Raw genomic sequence first — 19,474 nt, 5'->3', positions numbered from 1 at the left:
CACACCTTTTGTGCATTTGGATTTCAGCGAGCACCTGGCCAGCCGGACTCGACTTGAGAACTGTGGCGTATGGCCTATCGAGTCGATATTCGCTGAACGAGAATCAACACCATCCAGGAGGCTGGACGGCAAGCCAATGTGATGGAGAAAACGTTTATGACTATTCACAGTTAGTTTAGCCCGTTCGAACCGTTCACCAGTTTCCCCCCTTCCCCTCCAACTTGGGTGTATTACAGAATTTTTATCTCTGCGTCTTCATGGTTTGCCCTGTCATGATATTCGCTAACAACCCTGTACTCAACCAGACCTGTCGCCCGATGCCAATATCCTCTTTGCCTCAGAGTCTATTGGTGATATCCTAGGTTACTATCCCCATGAGATCCAGGGCAAATCATGCTTTGACTACTTCCACCCGGATGAGGTACCGTTCGCACGCACGGTGCATAGCCGGGGTGTGTTGCTCGATAAGGCTGCGGTACTTCATTACCTCCGAGTGCGGGCGCGAGACGGACAATGGGTAAGCTGCGAGTGTTGTTTCACCGTGGTCCATGATGTGTTGGTAGCGTGCACAAGTATCTACCGGAGGGGCGAGAAGAGCGAGAGTGAGTTGATATGCGTGCTACGCATAGCACTTTTCAAAAGACGTGCGTCTGGTGCTGACCGGTTCGATAGGGCGGGCCATTGAGGCGCCACAGATTCGACGAATTTTCTCAAGTTCGCCCAGGGATCCCCGATATCATATGTTGGAGCATCTCTCGCCGAAGTTCAAGATGCCGCCAATGGAGCGCGAACCTCGAGCGGCTCTCATTCTGAACAGGTTCTCACGGAATCTCCCAGTGATGTTTGCAACAAACGCCGTGGCATCCATTCTTGGGGTGAGGCCGGATCAAATCCAGGGCAAGAGCTTTTATGAATGTATTGCGGAGAATTGCTACGCCGACGCTGTCGGCTGTCTGGAAAGCGCCAAGTCCAATGATTCGATAGCTTATCTCCGATTCTGGTACCGCGACCCTCGCCGGCAAGAAGACTTCGATGCCGAGCATGACGGCGAGGACGAGGAGGCCAACAATCAAGAAGCCAACGAGGATATGCCTAGCAGCAACAGCAGCGACTCTGACGGCGGTGTTCATCTCGACAGCCCGATGGACATCGATTCCAACGCCGAAATGCCCCACGAAATCAAGAATGAGCCTATGAGCCCCGATCCGACGAAAGCGGAAGCTTTCCAACCTCTCCACTCCCAACCTTCGTCGTCGACTGCGAGCTCCTTGCCCGGGCCACACTCATACCAGCCTTCAGTCAGGCCTCAGTCGCCCGCAGTGCCGCCTGCACGAGAACCATCGGCCCGTCCTGCTCCTCCCGCTGCCCCCAGACGCCGTCCAAGAGAGCCCATCCCTACATTTGAACTTGAGGCCGTGGTCTCTTGCACGTCGGACGGACTGGTTGTGGTCCTGCGAAAAGCGCGACCGCCCATCCCGGCGCTTCATCCGCCCCTGGTACCTGTCGACTTCGAAAATGGATTGTTCGCCGCTCCCTGGGGCGCGCAACCCATCAGCCCCTACTATTCGCCCGAGAGGTTTCATCACTTCAGCCCGCCTCTTATGCCACAGTACATGCCCTTGCAGGATCACATCAAAGCGGCAGGTGGACCGCCGATCGATCAACTTATGCGATCCATTCGCGACGTTGCCGTCTTCGCCTGGGCACTGGTCGGCATCAATGGAAAACTGGCAGCCTTCAGCCGCGGTACCCCACGAGACGATGCACAACCTCCGGACGGTCTCCCAATCTGGGACCCCAATGCCGGCCAAACAGCGTACCAGCCCCCGGAGAATCAAGCAGCGAGGCGGTGGCGCCAGCTGGAACAAACCAAGATGGGACCTCCGCACATGGCGGGCTACAACGCGGACGCGCCAAGGGGGTTCGGTGCCGCCCCTGGGTTCAACAACACCAACTACACATATTCTCATCAATTTTCTTGGTCCCACTCGACCTACACCCCGGCATTTGAGACAGGGCCGGCTTACACGCACCAACATCTGCAACAACCGGCGTACCGTGGTCATCCCCAGCAGCAGCAACAGTGGACGGAACCCTCAGCCCCAGCATATGATCAACCGAACAGTAATTCTTCGCCTCCAGCTACGCAACCTCCAAGTCCGGAGGAACCCCCACACTACCGATACCAGTGGTCGTGATCCCTGCCCACTGATCTGCTGGGCTTTCAATCCACTACGTTGACATAATGCTACTCGCCATCTCATCGTCTCGGAACCGGGGAGTTCGGGCATTGCAAACGGGCGCAGGAACAGGACGTGAAGGGTGTTATTGATTTCCCCCCTACTTCCACGTCACAACACGGGGCGCCTTTGGTGTTTTGAAATTTAATGGATGGATTTTTTATTTCTCTTGCATTCGGAGTTATAACCAGACTTTGGGCAACTCTCTGGGGCAGACAAAATCAAAAAACAGCTAGGAGAGGCACACTCTGCTGTCACTTTATACCTACTCAAAGCACTTGGCCCCGACAGTACAGGGAAATTGCTAAGATTTCGACCCTCAATTTATTCTGGGTTACAATCGTTGGATGACATGATACCCCGTCGGTGTACTGCATATAAACAGCGTGCGTGTGTGTGGAAGGGGGGGGGGTGGCGGAGGGGAGAGAGAGAGAGAGAGAGACTATGCCGATGGCTAGACTGCAAGAAAATATTATGTTGCAATTGTTATCGAACGGTCGCTGTAGACGGATAAGCATCTTGTGTTTGAGACCTACGTGGTCGGGTATTTATGGGATTCCTTTGCGTGACGTAAAAAGATTGAAGGGACTACAAGTTCCATACCGCTATTTACTAATTAAAACCCATACGACGTGAATAGATATCTCTCTCCTTCCTCCAAAAATACTTATCCTATGATTCTTGTCATCGATACCTAGCTACACTGGCATCAAGTAGTCCTGGCCGTTTTGCGTTCTTCTCGGAGGACCAAATGTGAATTCTTGCCCAGCATGTTCAGCTTGCCTGGACCGATTTGGTTCAGTGCAAACGATGCGGATCAAGCTCCGAACATACGAGTCTGGTACTAGGTAGGGGAAATACCAGGTTGTAGCTGGTGTCGAGGCGCTACCGCAATGCAGCAGCATTCCGGGTTCCTGTATTTACGGTAAGTTAGTGGTCGGAGCAATTTCAAGCATGATTGCGAGGTCCAAGTCGTACCTGCCTGTGGCTCACGGTAGCAAGCCACACCCACCGGCAGGAGCTCTAGAGCTCAAAGCTTGGACCACACTGCAGCAAGCTTCCCAGTCCAGCCAATCGAACCAGTCGAGGAAACCGCAACGTGGAAACAAGAAGTTACGTCTGCCTGTCGGGTCGTTACAATCGCTACAGACGTGTTGTCAGTTAGCCGTTTCATACCCACTGCGATCCCGCAAGAACCGGCTCATTCTTCCTTCCAACGGTCGAATTGAGGAGAGAACCGATCGCGCTGCATAGAAATCTAGACTAGAACCTGACTACGACACTAGCTCCTGCTATCCCCGTCATCGATCATGGCCTCGTCATCCAGCCACCAATACAGTGCTCCCCAAGTAGAGGACGACGACGACCTCATTGACCCTGATGATGGTGAGTGCACTCGCCTCTTGCCGCTTACTTGCACTCATATCCGAGGCCAACTGCGCATACTGACACATATCCGTCTCCTGCAGCGGACCTCAATGACTTCAACGACCCCCTCTCCCGCAACGACTCCCAGCGCCAACCGCTAACAGGCAACATCGGCTCGACCTCATCCTCCTCAGCCGCGCCACTAAACGAGAACTACCTGACCTCCCGTATCCCGGGCGAGGACCGCCGCGCCCCCCAAAACACCATCGACGAGACGGTCTGGGAGACGTTGCGCCGTGACCTTATCGCCGTCTGGTCCAAGATGCGCGAGGTCCTCTACCCTAAGTACCTGTTCGGGGGCACCATGTTTGAGAGCAACGAGGGGCTGCGGGGAGCCTATGCCAATCTCAGAGGGGCGGGGTTCTCGGGCGCGCGAGAGGAGCTTGCTGGGCTCGCGGGCAGAGTCATGGATCCCGAGGCGCTGCTCGGGCATAATGATATGAGTCCCGGCCTGAGGGACTGGGATATGTGGGGCCCGCTTATCTTTTGTCTGCTGCTGAGTTTGTTGTTGAGCTTCCGGGCCAAGGACGATCAGAAGGATGTCGTGTTTAGTGGGGTGTTTGCGATGGTTTGGATTGGCGAGGCTGTTGTTACCCTGCAGATCAAGCTGTTGGGTGGAAACATGTGAGTTTGCCCCCTTCCATGCGACGGATATATGGGCTTGTGAGCGGATGGAGAGGAGTTAACTAACCGAGTACAGCTCGTTTGCGCAAAGCGTATGCATCATCGGCTACACGCTGTTCCCGCTCGTCATCGCGGCCATGCTTTCGGCTATCGGCATAGGGCCCGTTCCCCGAGTGCCAATCTACATTCTGCTGGTCGCTTGGTCGCTGGCGGCGGGTGTGAGCATTCTCGGAGGAAGTGGCGTCGTCAAGAACAGAGTCGGAATAGCGGTCTATCCTCTATTTGTATTCTACGTCGGCTTGGGCTGTCTATGCTTCATCAGCTAGATGAGTTCAGCTGTGGCAACCAAACCAGAAAGATTGGAGCCCGACAGGCGGGGCAGCGCCGCAAAGCACAAGCGGCGCAGAAACCTTTCACATTGATGCGTGTATTTCTAGCTATCCCCCAGTGTATCATCAGGAGGCGGCAAACATGATTTGATTTGAGATTACCGCGGCATGGAGTGTTGCCTCGGGCAAGATGGGCAAGCGCCAGCGGTTGGATAATAAATGAACCGTGCGCCCAGGTGCGATATCAAAGTTATGCCGCTTTACTACACTGGGCCAACCCAGTATTATTCCACCTTTCGCCCGCTATTTGTTTTGTCAACCGCTTGATGGGATTGGTGTCCTTCTAACCTCATCCCCATAGCATTTTCACGCCAATTTAACTGCCAGCCGCTCAAACGGCTCAAACTCCGAGTCAAACTTTTGTAGTCACTGGGAGTCCTCCCTCCGCCTTGCCATCCACAGCGGCCTTGAACTCCCGATAGGCGGAGACCAACTTGAGCTTGAAGCCCGGGGTGAACAGGTGGTGAGGCCGGAGAAGATTATGAGGGCTGTGAAAAAAGGTGTCCTCAGTGGTAGGGTAGAGAGATAAGGGTATGGAGGGTTTGAATGGTGGTCATTGTGAAGTTCTCTTACGAGGGTGCCATGGTGAGCGGGCGAGCGAGTGAGCAGGCGCAGTAATGAGTCAAGGATGGAGTGGACAAGTGAGTGTTTTGGTTGAGTTGGTAGGTGGTTGTGGCATTGCATCGCGACGACGTAGGTGCTTTCTGCTTGATACAAGGCGCACTAGGTATAGATCGACTGAGAAAACCAGACAAGACAGAGTTCTTTTCAAACAAAATGGTAAACGAAAATCAACAAAGAGAAGTGAGCGTAAACCCACTGGATGATCAATTTCGCAATGAGGAGAAAAGTGCGAAGGTAAAGGTAAAAGGCGTATGCGCAATAGAGGTTGTAGAAGGGTGGAACAAACTTGGATAGTCTGGAAGTACACATAACAATGCAAAGGTAAGATTTAGTAGTGCAATGAGTTTCAGGGAAAGGCGGATGAGGGTGAAGAAAGGGGAATTTGACAGTAAGACGTAGATTAAGAGACGGGTCGAACCAGTTCAAGAAATTTCGAAAGGGAAAGAAAAGTGTAGATATAAGTCCAAAGTGGAATAAATCCTCAAAACAAAAAAGGTGACAGAAAAGGATGGAGCAGGAACTAAACCTGCAAGGCGTTGGTATGTGTCTACTATGCTCGTTACTTTGAGATATTGCCCAACACATTTATTAAGCCTCGATACCTAGTTTGCTTGACCAGTCCGTTTTTTGTTGAAGCATGGGAATGATATTTGAATTATAACGAGGATGACTGGGGCTTCCAAGTAGTCGCTGGCATCGTAATCCAGGTTGGCCAACTCAATTGGCAACCTGAGTGAACCGAACCGAACCGAGCCTATAGAACACCGCTATATGGGTCAATCTACCATCTAGTCCTCATCCAAGTCTAAGAACTTCATTAGCCAAGGCTCAAGTCTCCCCTTTCTCTCCAGAATTCTCCTGAAAAAGTCTCGGGCCTTATCCAATTCATACTCTCTCTTCGCCACGGCCTCCTCCTCCTCAGCGCCGCTTACCACGTCCCTGTGCAGACGTCCTCCATACAACGACAGCCCCTGCAACTTATCCTCAATGCCCTGCTTCTCCACAATTCGAGTGGGCAAATGCAAGTCCCCGATGAAGAGCGATACCATGCCCCGAAGTCGCAGGATCTCCAGATGCCGGTCGTATGGCGCGTTCTCCATGATCTGGTCCATCCTTGTGGCGATCTGCTGCGCTGCCTCTCTGGTGTCTTGTCGGATCTCATCCTTGGACGCCCACTTTGTCGACTTGCGCCGTTCATCCCTACGGAGCGACTGCATTTCGAAGTCGTCCGAGCCGGCATAAGATAGAGGGGTATCCGACTCGGCGTCCTGGGTCGAGTCGAGTTGTTCGTCTAGGCGGTGCAATGCCCGTTTAAACTCGGCGTCGATGCTGTAAATCTCTATGCTGAAAAGTGCTGGCCAAAAGTCGACGGCGCTCGTTAGACGGGGCCGGTGCGGGTCGTGGGGATGTTGTTGGATTAGGATCTCGAGATAGCGTTTGACTGTCTCGACATTCTCGGCTGATCCCCATCTGGGTGGTGGTTTGCTGCTGGCGCCCTCAGTGGCTTGCTCGTCATGATCGTCGTGAAGAACGTCCTTTCCCTTGCTCTGGTGCCTCTTCTCTTCCCCGTCCCGCATCAGGATTTCAGAACCAACGGCCCACATGTTGTTGAGCCGTATGTCGACCTCCTTTGTCCGCACCAGCATCCCAAAAGCCCTTTTTGCTCGCTCAATGTCACCGTCGTACAGACAGCGATGCATGATAGCCGTCATGGTATTCAAGTGTTTCATCCGGTGCGAGTAACTCTTCACCAACTGTTGCTCAGCACGAGACCATCTGCCGTCATCGACATCTGTGTCGACATCGGCCTCCGAGCCACTCGTAGCCGACTTCATCCTGTCCCTCCTGCTCCGGCCACGTCTATCACGAGCGGTTGTATAGTTGTCAGGGAGTGGTTGATGAGGAAAATGACGATAAATTTTCGACGGCACGTCTTCCTCGGGCGAAAGACCTGCTACGGCGAACTGGCGCAGTGTGTTTGGGGAGTGGCTGCGAGGATTGATTACATAAGATGGGAGTCGCGAGGAAGAGGATGCAGACGTGATTTCCGTTTCAGGCGACGGTGAGGCTGCATCTACATTTTCTCGTTCCTGCCTCTTGCGTTTGCGTGGTTGCTGCTGCCCCAGCCGGTAGGCAGGCACGGAAAGAGCGAAGGGTGCCATCATGTCGCCTTCACCGATTAATGACCATCAAGTCAAAATGGGCAAAATCAATGACCCTTGTAAGTGCCCAGGCTATAGAAGGGGTCTTCACGCGCAGGTTTCGTGACGGACGAGATTATTCCGAGATGGAGGGTGAGTTTCCGAGTTGAAGAAGACTACTACAGTTCGAAGTGCAGCAATCCCATGGTTTAGTAGAGCACTGCGGCCCGAGCCATGCGCCACAGCGCTAGCAATCTGAAAAGCGTTTCAGTGCCAGCCCGCGAGACGACGAATATCTGCGTTCAAGGGATCGAAAGAAAATCGCCACTGGGGACTGATGAGGACTCGGTATTAGAGAACTAAATTATGCCCTGCTAGTGAGTTTCCTTGGCCCAACTCATCACCCTAACCCACTAGCCTCAGGTGTTCGGAATCGTAATATTGATTTCGAGACTCCTTCACGATTCTCATGTGCTTGGACACATATTCACTGGCTGAACTAAGGAGTAAAATAAGGGATAACGGTGCCTGTGCGCAAGTATCTCAACGTTGTGAAGGATAGGATCCTTCCTGAATACTCTGGTTTCTCAATGTTATGACTGCTGCCCACTCTTGCAAGGTTGATGGTCCTTGCGAGGCCCAAGTTTGGGCCAAAGTCTACCTCAGAGCATGGATGGTCACGCTTTTCAGCGCGTAGGCCTCCATATCTTATCTAATTCTCCGTGTTTTGTCGGCGTATTATTCGACCGATTGTAGGTATTACCAACTATACGCGTGTTAGTTGCTTCAAAACATCTTTACGTCTTGATTCGTCCTTTTCCCCCAACCCCAAAATCAGCGTCGGGCTTGGGCACTGCCATGCTTCGGGGGCGGTTTGTTTGGGACATCACTGGGATCTGGTGGAGCGAAACGATATTTTGAACATCATATTCTTGCTTAGAGCAGAGGTTGGTCTTCAGATTTGCCGTTCTTCTACGACCGGGTAACAATCCAAGTTCGCTGCGCGCACGCAGCTTCTGATAGAGAGTGCATTGCTGAAGCCATCCATTCGAATCTGCTCGTTAACTTCTCGTTAGCGGTCAACTTGACGCCCACTTTGACTTTACCCCTGGGACCATCAACGCCTTGAAATGAATCAGTCACTACTACGGTCCACCCTGTCGGTGGGGAACGGAAGTTGCCGTCGTGGTCTAGACGAGTCAAAACAAGCGAGATCATGATCATTCGGAGATATGGAAGTATCGCACCGCACCCATGTCAGCCGAGAGTTGCGATTTTGTTAATACATGGTAGTGGCCACGCGCAATTTGTACCTCATCGTTAAGAGGGCTGATCAGTGATGACGGAACAATCGGTACGCCCAAATCCTTCCCCACAATCCGCCACCCGTATTTGCGGACTTAACGGTCTTCTGGCGCAGGAATACCTTTAACGTTCCAATACCGGCTACAACGAGTCAAAATTTGCTCGTCAGGCTGCAACATCCAATTGCCATTGCCAGTTGGCATACTTCCGTCCGAATTCCGTTATCCCACCGAACCGACCCACGTTCCGTACTTGGTGGGGTTTGCAACTGCCGTCCGGTTCGGTTACGGCGGGGGCGACGTTTATCTCGTAGATTTAATCGATTTAGCTGAAGAGGACCCCACCTCGACTACATCAGTACCTGCCTGCGGCGGACCTGGCGAAAATCTGACATCTATTTCTGCGACAAGCCCGCATCTTCGGCACTTGATCAGACTTGGTTTGATCGTCCGCTCTGCATCTTACTGCTGGTTGGGCGATCTCACGCGGGTGATCCATCTTATACGCTGAGACTCAACACACACCAAACCCACTTGCAACTTGTCCGCACTTCTCCGGGATTTGTCATCTCGGTATCCCCTGTGGCCCGTTGCCCGGAACCTGACCGAAGGCCTCAATCAAGACATTGTCCAAAAAAAAAAAAAAACTTTCCATCATGGCTGAAGCACCCAGCTTTAACCGGCCTGTTCCCCCTGCAACAAGGAAGAAGTTTGCCGTCCCGCCGGTGAAGATTGCGTGCTTATCATGCAGAGCATCACGCACAAGGTGCAATGGCGAGAATCCTTGTCAAAGTGTACGTCTCGAGGCGTGGGCGCCGGCGAATGTCCTATTGACCAAGTCCTGCAGTGTGCGAGCAGAGACCGCCCTTGCGTCTACAAGCCTAGTCGGCGAGGGGGGCCACGTACTCGTAAGAAGCCTCGTCCTACAGTCGAGGAGGACCATTATCAAACGTCAGCCACGTCCCAGGACCCAATCGCGGGAGTGCCGCCAAACCGTGAGCTACAGTGAGCTTCTCTTGCTTGTTCGTTGCTGATACGCGTCTAGCCATGTCCGTGGCCAACTATATAGATCCTGGTGCTGGTCTAAAGAATTTGATGGACCCCCAGCAAAATGACAGCGACCTCCTCTTTGACAGCTTATTCATTAATGGAACCTCGATGGCAACGGAGCCCCAAGTTATCCAGCAGCCTCAGCCGATGGTGAGGACGTATACGAGTGATAATTCAATGTAAGTGTGTCTCGACAGGAGCTGGGATGCGCGATTTCCTTGGTGGAAGCGCTCTACACTAGTATACCCAATCCCTCTCATGGCCGAGAGATCTGCTGCTAACTATCGCCTAGCCTCAATGCATACTATATCTTCATCCATCCTTACTTTCCCATCCTACCGCCGCCTCGCACCCCGCTCGTACCCGATGAGCTGGTCCCCTTGTATCAAAACATACCACGCGACGTCGACGAGCCCTCGTCTCCTGTTGCACTGGCCATCGCGGCCATTCTCGCCCTCATCCCGTGCCCACAGGACTCTAATTTTTTGATTGAGGAGTCGGTTTTGTTCCGGCGAAAGTATGCCCAGTTCCTCGCCCAGTCGGCGTTCGAAAGCATTGAGGTGGAATCTGAGAAGCCCGAATCGGCCCTCGAGCCGCGGAAGGCACTTGACGATTCGGACGACGACTTGACGCGAGATCCATTCCATGCAGACGTTCCGGTAGAACTCGAGAGTGTGATTGCGCTTGATCTGCTAAGCGTATACGAATATTCCCAAAGGGGAAACCTAAAGAAGATGAGAAGTCGAGCCAGTGCCGCCTTGATGACGGCCATGAATATGTCATTGCATCTCCACACAGACGAGGAAGACAGGTTCTCGGAAGCGAGGCGGCGTACTTGGTGGATGACGTACATTTGCATCTGCCAAAGTAGCATAGTCAGCAACGTGGTACGTCTGCTCTCCCTGATTTTCCGTATCCTTTTGCCAACCAGTGTTTAGCATCCCACCTTTGAAGTGTTCGCATCAAGTTTCACAGCCAAAGTCCCCACGATCAGAACGGATCCCGAGGCTTGGCCAATCTTCATCAAGTCACAGCAGGCGATCCTCACGGCAACACAGTTTGTAATTGAGTTGAACAAGGCGATGAAGTCCGGAGCAGATATGAAGCCTATATATCAGCGCATGACGGAACTCGAGGTAATACTTGAGCCTCTCGTCAACAATGCCGAAACGTGGGTTCGGGACTGCCCTTTGGCTCAACCGGTGGACAGTTACGAAACAGTTGTGGCTCATGCGTTGAGGTGTATAGCAAAGATCAAGGTTAATAGGTAAGTCGGCGAACGAATTCACCCGAGTCTACGTCTGACAGTTTCCTGCAGCGCACGGATCAAAGTCCATCGCTATTGTGCATTCTTCGACTTGCCGGTGTTTTCGACTAAACACTGTGATCTTAAGCCAATGTCGGGCAAGGAAAAAGACTTGCCAGATCTTCGGCTCTGGACAGCTTGCCATGGGACATGTGGTAACTCACCCACAAGTTCAACAGGTCAACCTGGGAAGTCCACTTCGCCAACTTTGTCGATGCGTTCAACCCCAGCCTCAGACGGCCATCAGCCTCCAGTGGCCCAGACGCCGATTTTCCCCTTCAGCTCTCACCAGTCTACCAAGATATGCTTCAAATCGGCTCTCAACATTGCCGAGGCTTTTGACGCTTTGCCCTACCCGAACACCTCTGCGCAAATGTGTGAGCCACCTTGCTACCTCGGAATCGGATCCAACATCATCGCGCCAAGGACCATGCCGTCCTTTGCTTGTTGCGCAATGCAGTGCGCCTACGTCCTACTCAGTGTGTATGAGAAGACCCAGGCCATGTACCCGGCCTGGAATGGGGATGCAGAAATACTGATAAAAAATCTCCTCGGACGCCTACAACAAGGACTACTCTCAATCCTGGCTACCTTGGAGAACTATGCAACATCTTTCGAAGCGTTAGGTGGGATGAGAGGTGAGGAAATCCTCAACATACGCAATACGTTACGGCCTCTCGAGAAAGTACTGATTTTGTGATTGCAGACCAAATTCGAGACAAGGTCTACTCCTCCTTGGTTTTCGATACATGACGTCAGGATGCGTCCACCAATCGCCTCGTCAAGGCGTAAATATGAACTACTCTTTCTACAAGCGTTAAAGTAGATCACGACTCACTATTTGTTTTCTTGACATCCTGCGGGAATGCCCACGTCGAGATGGGCCAGGGTTTCTGGAAATCGTACTGTTGCGATATAGGGGTGATATTGGATCATATTCCTTCTTATCCCACCATGAATTAAAACTGTACGAAAGGGTTTCTGTTTGTTATTGGAAAACAAACTGGCGTCGGGTATTATTGGGTACGAATTTTGATGGCGCCGTGAGTGGAACTGGCATGGATGCTTAGTTCGTTACCTCCCCCCTGTTCATTTTACTCCCTTGAATAGAAATGTTAGACGAAGCCAAAGAGACGAAGCCTAAGGCGTCACTTCGCCAGTAGGATATGGAAGGGTTAATGATATATCGCACTTATTTTCTCCGGTGCCTTGATGTAATTGACAGTGTCACCGCTGTGGGTGCTTGTTGGAGTGAAATATCTGTCCCGATTTTCCTGCGATATGATCTTACCACCCTCAACACTATGCTAGAATTGAACTGTGGCATGCGAGTGCCTCTTCCCGACACAAAACCCAAGAGCCGATATAAGGAAATTTACCACCAGCTAGCCGGACAGCCACAAGTGCTTTCTTACCATGTACACTGCGGCTTGTCCAACGCCCGGACTGTCACGTAAAGGCTTTTATCGGGTACGGGCTCTCGCTTCGTAATGAACTTTGTCGCCAGTAGCGACCGTTCCTGGTTACGAAGGGTCCAATCGGCTGCCCTGAGCTTGCTATACAACTGCTGGCGTCATTCAACATGCCTCACAAGACGGGCCGGCTACCTAGTATCTTTGCAAGTTATCAAATTTCACGTAGTCGATTTTGGATCATCAAGAATACACACTCGAGCAATGTATTTATAAGACCATAAGCTAGCGCTGTGATATATTTCTAAGGTTCGGGGAGTGGTGCCCCTGGAGACTCATCAGGATCCAATCCTAAGGACAACGGAGGTTCCGCGCTGAAAACCAGATCGCTGCTTGGAAATATGACACCCGGAATAGAAAATAGGACTTTGAATTGGAAATAACAGGACCCTGATCTTGGTGCCACTCTGATGCAGATATCGCCCTTCAGTCATCGACCACTTCACTCTGAGACTGATTACATAAGAAACTGATACCTTGCTTTCTTAGGAACATACCCAATTGTAGATATTTCAAATTACCGATTTTCTAGATCGAAGAAGTAAAAATGCGTTACAGCCGTTGACGACTGTTCGATCCAAAATGGCTCTAGATCACTCTTGTAATGAATATGTCATACTCAATTTCATTCAGACGTGGGGGCATTCGATAGCGGTTCAATCAATTTGGCTTATTCCGCTCTCAAAATACCTGCAACAAAACTGCTAGGCACATTGTCATGACAGTCGACCCCTTCCCAACGCTAGCCGTGAAGCCTCGTAACCGAACTCAACACCTCCCCTCCTGTTAACCACCTCACGCCACCCCGCCCCTCACCGCTTATACGGATCATAAGCCGTTCCAGTGTCGCTCAAAACGCTCTGCCGGCCTCGAATAGGCCCCATGGCAATATGCTCCGGATACTCATGCGAGAACTCATCCTCAATAGTGGGCACTAGCCCCCTCCGGTCATCATCCGGCGCCAAAGCCTGCTGGTGCGTTATTGCCGGCTGCTTCTCGACGTGCATGTACCTACACCTCCCAAACTTCGGGATGCCACCCAGTAGACCGGACTTTGGCCCACCAGCACCAACAGTGATGGCACCCTTATCATGAAGACCACGAGAAATTGCTCCCTTTCGCGCCTTGCCCCCACGTCGCATGTGGACGGAGAGAAGTACCGCAGCCATCAGCGCCTGCGCGAACGCGACGGAATTAAGCACGAAACCCCTACTCCCGAGCTCGGTTTGTATTCCGGCGTCCCCAAACGTGTCGTTGAACAGATCCTTAATCTGAGAAAACTTGAAAATGGACGCTATTGAAGCCGTGAAGAGGAGCATGGCCGCCATAGCGGCAGAAACCTGGCTGTAGACCGCAAAGGACGGGGAAAAAACCCTTGACAACACGTTCAGGAGGCCGGATAAGCCGTTACAGAGCAGAGAAATGATGTAACGTACCCCACGGTCCAATTGAACACTTTCGCGCATTTCCGTACAACCTAGGTTTTATCCCTTATTTTCCACCTTCTACAATGGCACGTAATTGGGAAGAAAGTGATATTCAATTAGCGCTTCAAGCGCTTCAAAATAACCCCAAACTAAGCGTACGATCCGTAGCACGGATCTATAATATCCCTCATACAACCTTACGTCACCGATATCGCGGCGGTACTTCACGACAGGATATACGATCACCAACGCAAAAGCTTACCTATTCCGAAGAAGACGCGATTGTACGCTACATATTCGACCTAGATTCACGATCATTTCCTCCTCGAATAAGTGGTGTTGAAGATATGGCGAATCGACTACTCCACCAACGCGACGCAGGACGCGTCGGTATTAACTGGGCTTCGAGCTTCGTACGACGACAACCAGACCTCCGGACGCGTTTTAATCGAAGAATCGACTACCAGAGAGTCCTCTGCAAAGATCCCGACGCGTACCGCGCGTGATTTTATCTCGTACGGAATACAGTTAATAAGTATGGAATTCAAGAGGAGGATATCTATAATTTTGACGAGACTGGGTTTCTTATGGGTCAAATCTCATCCGAGATAGTTGTAACGACCTCTGATCGACGTGGAAGACCTAGAGCAGTACAGCAAGGGAATAGGGAATGGGTTACAGTTATCCAGGGCGTCGGATCGGACGGCTATACTATCCCTCCGTATATCATCTTTGCTGGTAAAACTCACCTATCTTCGTGGTACGAAAATAGCCTACTACCAAATGATTGGGTTATCGCGGTTACGAAAAATGGCTGGACTACAAATGAAAGAGGCGAGGACTGGATTCGACATTTCGATCACCATACAAAGCTTCGTACGAAAGGTGTTTATTGTCAGATAGGACACCTGGTTCCTAGGTTCAGAAATAATATGGCACTAGAGAAGACTAGTGTCACTTAAAGTTCAGACGGCGAAATGAACCCCTCTTCCCGAAAGTAACACCAAAGTTACGGTCCACTTAGGGGTCAGACACCTGAACAATATACCTCCGACATTTCCGAAAGAATCTATAAAAGGCAGAGCAACGGGAGTTCGCGAGAATAGAAGACAGACAAGAACACGACCTCATTCATATACAATCTTATACACTTCTGACTACTCGATTGGACACACGTGATATTCGACATTTATCGCCTCTTAATTCTCGACGGCCACGAGAGCCACCACTCGACCGCTTTCGAGCTCTACTATAAAGAGAACTCTATTATCACACTCTTTATATAAGCCTGCTCATTCGTCGCATAAGCTCCAACCTCTCGATATCGGCTGTTTTCGTGCACTGAAAAGAGCGTACGGTAAAGAAATTGAGGATCTTATGCGGGCACATATTACCCATATCTCGAAGGAGGACTTCCTCTCCGCGTTCTTAAAAGCGTTCCAGGCAACTTTTACGATATCAAATATCCAGGGAGGTTTCCGAGGGGCAGGACTCGTACCGTACGATCCGGAATATGTGATTTCGCAGTTAGATGTGAAGTTATATACTCCAATACCTCCGGGTACCTCGTCTGGCCTTCCTATTATCTGGGAGTCGAAGACCCCAAATAACCCAATTGAGGTACAATAACAGACCTAATACGTGAAAAACCGAGTTATACGACATCAAAATAGCTCTCCGGCAGCTACACTTACTGCACTTGACCAGTTTGCGAAGGGTACGACACAGGTTATGCACCGGCTTGCTCTTTTAGATGGTGAGAACGCCGCGCTTCGAAAGGCAAATGTGTAACGAAACCTCTAATAGTCTAGCTGCGTAAACCACTAAAGAGTCTGTAAGGGTTTGTGCTAGTAAGTCCTGCTGCGGAGTCCTCAAGCAATAATATCGGGGTCTGACGTATGGAGTATAGTGCTTTGGGGTAACTGAAGTATTCAAGTAGGGTAACTGGGAATAGAGTTGTCAGAGAACAGAATGCCATAGGCACCAGTGGGTGTCAGGACACTGAACGCAGGACACCGGCGGGCCGCCGGAGGGGTGTTTCGGACAAAAGACTCCCGAATCATGATTACAATCTATGTGAAGCTTTGGGATGACGAGAGTCAAGATCCTTGGCATCGCCGACCCTGCTGTTATGCCGGGTCCAAGCGGCGGCCTAGCTATCTATATAAGGACCATCTCGAAGTAGGATAGGGAAGGAGTTGTCAGAGCCACAAGTGTCATCCGAGGCGGGCCGGCTTCCACCAGGTAGGAAGCCGTTTGTGGCGGCTAGAGAGCCGTTTGCAGCGGATAGGGAATCGCTTGGTTGCAGATAAGGAGCCGCTGTCCAAGATATTGGCCGAAGTCGGAGGAACACAGACATACGGAAGCAAACATCCAGAATCCAAGAGAGAACCTCGGCTGGCTATAAGTAAGGAGTCGAGACGGAGGAAGATAGAGAGGGCAGAGATCAATGCATCACCGTGGGCACCCCTACCTGAGACCGCTAGTGACCACCCGGTGCTACGTAGGAGGGACGCCCGTTACTCCCCATCACTCTGTACTATTGCCTTCGGCCTAGCCGTACCCTGACAAGAGTCGTCAAGGCAGTTTGCCTCACCAATGGGTTAGATTGAGGCTTAGGTTGATCACTGAAGTAGAGACTGTCTATCTATGAAATGCCTGGGAGTCCTGTCCCTTATATATCCATTCCCTCCTTCACTGATAACTGGGGCCATTAGATGTCAGATAGGGCACCTGGTTCCTGGGTTCAGAAATAATATGGCACTAGAGAAGACTATTGTCACTTAAAGTTCAGAAGGCGAAAGGAGCCCGTCTTCTCAAAAGTAACACCAAAGTTACCGACATGTTCTAAAGCATCTATAGGAGGCAGAGCAACGGGAGTTCGCGAGAACAGAAGACACAGAGAACAACACACCTCATTCATATACAATCTTACGCACTGCTGACTACTCGATTGGACACACGTGATATTCGACATTAGATCCTTCATGGATACTATTGGTCCTAACTGGATATGTTGGATCATTTCATATCCAAATGATCCACCCTTGTAAGTCACGTGGCTTGTGATCCTTGTACTAGCTGGCTCCTCCTGCAGCTAGCCACTCCTGTGTGACTTTCCCCTCCTTCTTTGTCCTGTATCCACTGGGCCTGCCATCGGGCCTGTTGCGTTGGTTAGAATCGTAGATTCGTAACAAAATGAGACACTTAGCCGGCGGCGTTATACGAAAAAAAAAACGTTTACAGTATGGAGGATCACTTCGTATACAAGCTGGAGAAGATTTACAGTCTCAGAAGTTAGTTAACGGAGAGTTAGATAATAAATCGCGCTGGAGTCGTAGTCGTACGAGGAGGCCAGAGATACTTCAGCAACGCTGTAGGACGTGCGGAGAGCCCGGTCATAATATGCGTACTTGTCAGAATAGTAAAGAGATATCTGAAGAAGATAGTTCAGAGTAGTTTTAATTATTTTTTTACGTTATAGTTGAATTAACTTATATCTTATTGTACGAGGTCTTAAGAAGTGTTCAATTGGACCGTGGGGTACGTTAAGCGATCGCTACGTAGCGCGCGATGGAAGTATAAGCAGAGATCTGCAAGGCGTAGTCGGTTCTGATAGTAGATTCCAGCGTGGCGCCTTGGAGTTCGTGTCAGGGTACGGCTAGGCCGAAGGCAATAGTACAGAGTGATGGGGAGTAACGGGCGTCCCTCCTACGTAATACCGGGTGGTCACTGGCGGTCTCAGGTAGGGGTGCCCACAGTGATGCATTGATCTCTGCCCTCTCTATCTTCCTCCGTCTCGACTCCTTACTTATAGCCAGCCGAGGTTCTCTCTTGGATTCTGGATGTTTGCTTCCGTATGTCTGTGTTCCTCCGACTTCGGCCAATATCTTGGACAGCGGCTCCTTATCTGCAACCAAGCGATTCCCTATCCGCTGCAAACGGCTTCAACGGCTCTCATTCGCCACAAGCGGCTCTCTAGCCGCCACAAACGGCTTCCTACCTGGTGGAAGCCGGCCCGCCTCGGATGACACTTGTGGCTCTGACAACTCCTTCCCTATCCTACTTCGAGATGGTCCTTATATAGATAGCTAGGCCGCCGCTTGGACCCGGCATAACAGCAGGGTCGGCGATGCCAAGGATCTTGACTCTCGTCATCCCAAAGCTTCACATAGATTGTAATCATGATTCGGGAGTCTTTTGTCCGAAACACCCCTCCGGCGGCCCGCCGGTGTCCTGCGTTCAGTGTCCTGACACCCACTGGTGCCTATGGCATTCTGTTCTCTGACAGTTCGAGGGAGGTTGTGGGGTCGAAGCGGTAGCCGAGTTGGGGCGCGGTGCAGGAGATAGAGGACGATTCAGCTTTATGGGCACAGACGGAGAATAGGGAGATGGTGTAGACGGTGGCGATGCCGTTGGTTGCGGGCGATACGAAGGCACCTATGTAGTCCTTGCCCGCGATGATGGAAATGTCCCGGAGATAGGGCGGGTTTGCCAGTCTGGATGGGATGTCGACCCTCGTTACATCGGTCTTGGGATGTTATTTTTAGTTGAAGTATTCTTTTTCAAGAGAGGGGATTTTACCTTGATGAAGTAGTTGTCGACGAGGACGTTGGATACCGTTCCCGAGATGAGGACGAGGAGTGTAAGTAGGATAGGGAGGGTCGAGAAAAAAAGGGCTGCCCAGTTGAACCCGCCAAGCCGTGCCATGGTGTCTCAACTCTCAGTATCGAAAAACAACACCGTAGTAATAGTGTCAACCAGGGTGAGAGCGAGAGCGGCGGTTGCGGGAGATTTATGAAATGGAGACAAGGAGAAAGCTAGCCGTTTATCATGAGCCAGTCAACGCCGTTAATAGCACCAAACTATAAGTCAATTTAAGAATGAACTAAGGAGATTTATCCCTAAGCTTACAACATCACCAGCATATATATCTGCAAGGGTAATTCACTTTCTTTGGTTCGACCGTTCAAAGTCCCACGTCGGCCGGTATCAAATTCGATCAGTCAGCCGAAATCTATTATAGTTGCACAACACCAAACACGCCAGGGTCACATCACTGACGTGGGATCGCCGATTGGATTGTCACGGCTGGTAGGGATCAAGTTTGGGTCCCAGGAAAAGGACAGCGCTTATGCGCCCAACTGCGCCTCGCGGGTATTCATAGCCTGCATCAAAACAAGCGCCACACTTGCCAATCTGGGGACCCTCAAGTTACCAACCGGCCGGATTTTGGCATCGCGAGTATACCAGCACTTGTGCCGGCATCGTGTAGGAAGTTAAATGAAAGCGTTGGTCGTTGTCGCTAGCTCGAGGCAGTGTTTTCCCCGGAAAGTTCTCCAGCCGAAGCGTTAGAACTCCACGTTTTTCAGCTGTGCAACGATACATAGGTCATGGAGGGCCTCTCATCCCCAGTGCCAACACAGCATACCAAGGCAGGCAGGGCCTCGGAAGGAGGTTAACAGACCG

General features: G+C 51.2%; 6 protein-coding genes across 6 annotated transcripts; 4 read left to right on the top strand and 2 right to left on the bottom strand.

Annotated features, from left to right (window-relative positions):
• On the top strand, window positions 1-2,354 carry BCR38DRAFT_78908 (uncharacterized protein). The gene is made up of 3 exons (XM_040865648.1): window positions 1-169; window positions 306-602; window positions 673-2,354. The coding sequence occupies exons 1-3, from the start codon at window positions 142-144 to the stop codon at window positions 2,196-2,198; spliced, it is 1,851 nt and encodes a 616-aa protein (XP_040711284.1). The 5' UTR covers window positions 1-141; the 3' UTR covers window positions 2,199-2,354.
• A 793-nt stretch (window positions 2,355-3,147) lies between these two features.
• Window positions 3,148-4,833, top strand: BCR38DRAFT_78857 (uncharacterized protein). Its single transcript, XM_040865646.1, has 3 exons — window positions 3,148-3,626; window positions 3,710-4,292; window positions 4,369-4,833. The coding sequence occupies exons 1-3, from the start codon at window positions 3,551-3,553 to the stop codon at window positions 4,616-4,618; spliced, it is 909 nt and encodes a 302-aa protein (XP_040711283.1). The 5' UTR covers window positions 3,148-3,550; the 3' UTR covers window positions 4,619-4,833.
• Window positions 4,834-6,111: 1,278 nt separating this feature from the next.
• On the bottom strand, window positions 6,112-7,320 carry BCR38DRAFT_321086 (uncharacterized protein; the record flags this gene model as incomplete). The annotated part of the gene is made up of 2 exons (XM_040854771.1): window positions 6,112-6,199; window positions 6,272-7,320. Coding segments are annotated over 2 exons (1,137 nt in total), but the record flags the coding sequence as incomplete, so codon positions are not given.
• Window positions 7,321-9,406: 2,086 nt separating this feature from the next.
• Window positions 9,407-11,859, top strand: BCR38DRAFT_489718 (C6 zinc finger domain-containing protein; the record flags this gene model as incomplete). The annotated part of the gene is made up of 7 exons (XM_040864431.1): window positions 9,407-9,544; window positions 9,598-9,745; window positions 9,796-9,979; window positions 10,093-10,687; window positions 10,739-11,067; window positions 11,119-11,744; window positions 11,813-11,859. 7 exons carry the CDS (start codon window positions 9,407-9,409, stop codon window positions 11,857-11,859), a joined length of 2,067 nt encoding a protein of 688 aa, XP_040711281.1.
• Window positions 11,860-13,293: 1,434 nt separating this feature from the next.
• Window positions 13,294-13,906, bottom strand: BCR38DRAFT_527760 (uncharacterized protein; the record flags this gene model as incomplete). Its single annotated transcript, XM_040865405.1, has 1 exon — window positions 13,294-13,906. The coding sequence occupies one exon, from the start codon at window positions 13,904-13,906 to the stop codon at window positions 13,391-13,393; it is 516 nt and encodes a 171-aa protein (XP_040711280.1). The 3' UTR covers window positions 13,294-13,390.
• A 1,771-nt stretch (window positions 13,907-15,677) lies between these two features.
• On the top strand, window positions 15,678-17,544 carry BCR38DRAFT_448445 (uncharacterized protein; the record flags this gene model as incomplete). Its single annotated transcript, XM_040861227.1, has 2 exons — window positions 15,678-15,790; window positions 17,206-17,544. Coding segments are annotated over exons 1-2 (182 nt in total), but the record flags the coding sequence as incomplete, so codon positions are not given.
• Window positions 17,545-19,474: the final 1,930 nt, after the last annotated feature.

The sequence above is a fragment of the Pseudomassariella vexata genome, assembly GCF_002105095.1.
Source record: "Pseudomassariella vexata strain CBS 129021 chromosome Unknown BCR38scaffold_17, whole genome shotgun sequence".
NCBI classification, from domain to species: Eukaryota; Fungi; Ascomycota; class Sordariomycetes; order Amphisphaeriales; family Pseudomassariaceae; genus Pseudomassariella; species Pseudomassariella vexata.
This window is presented reverse-complemented; position numbering and strand designations above follow the sequence as displayed.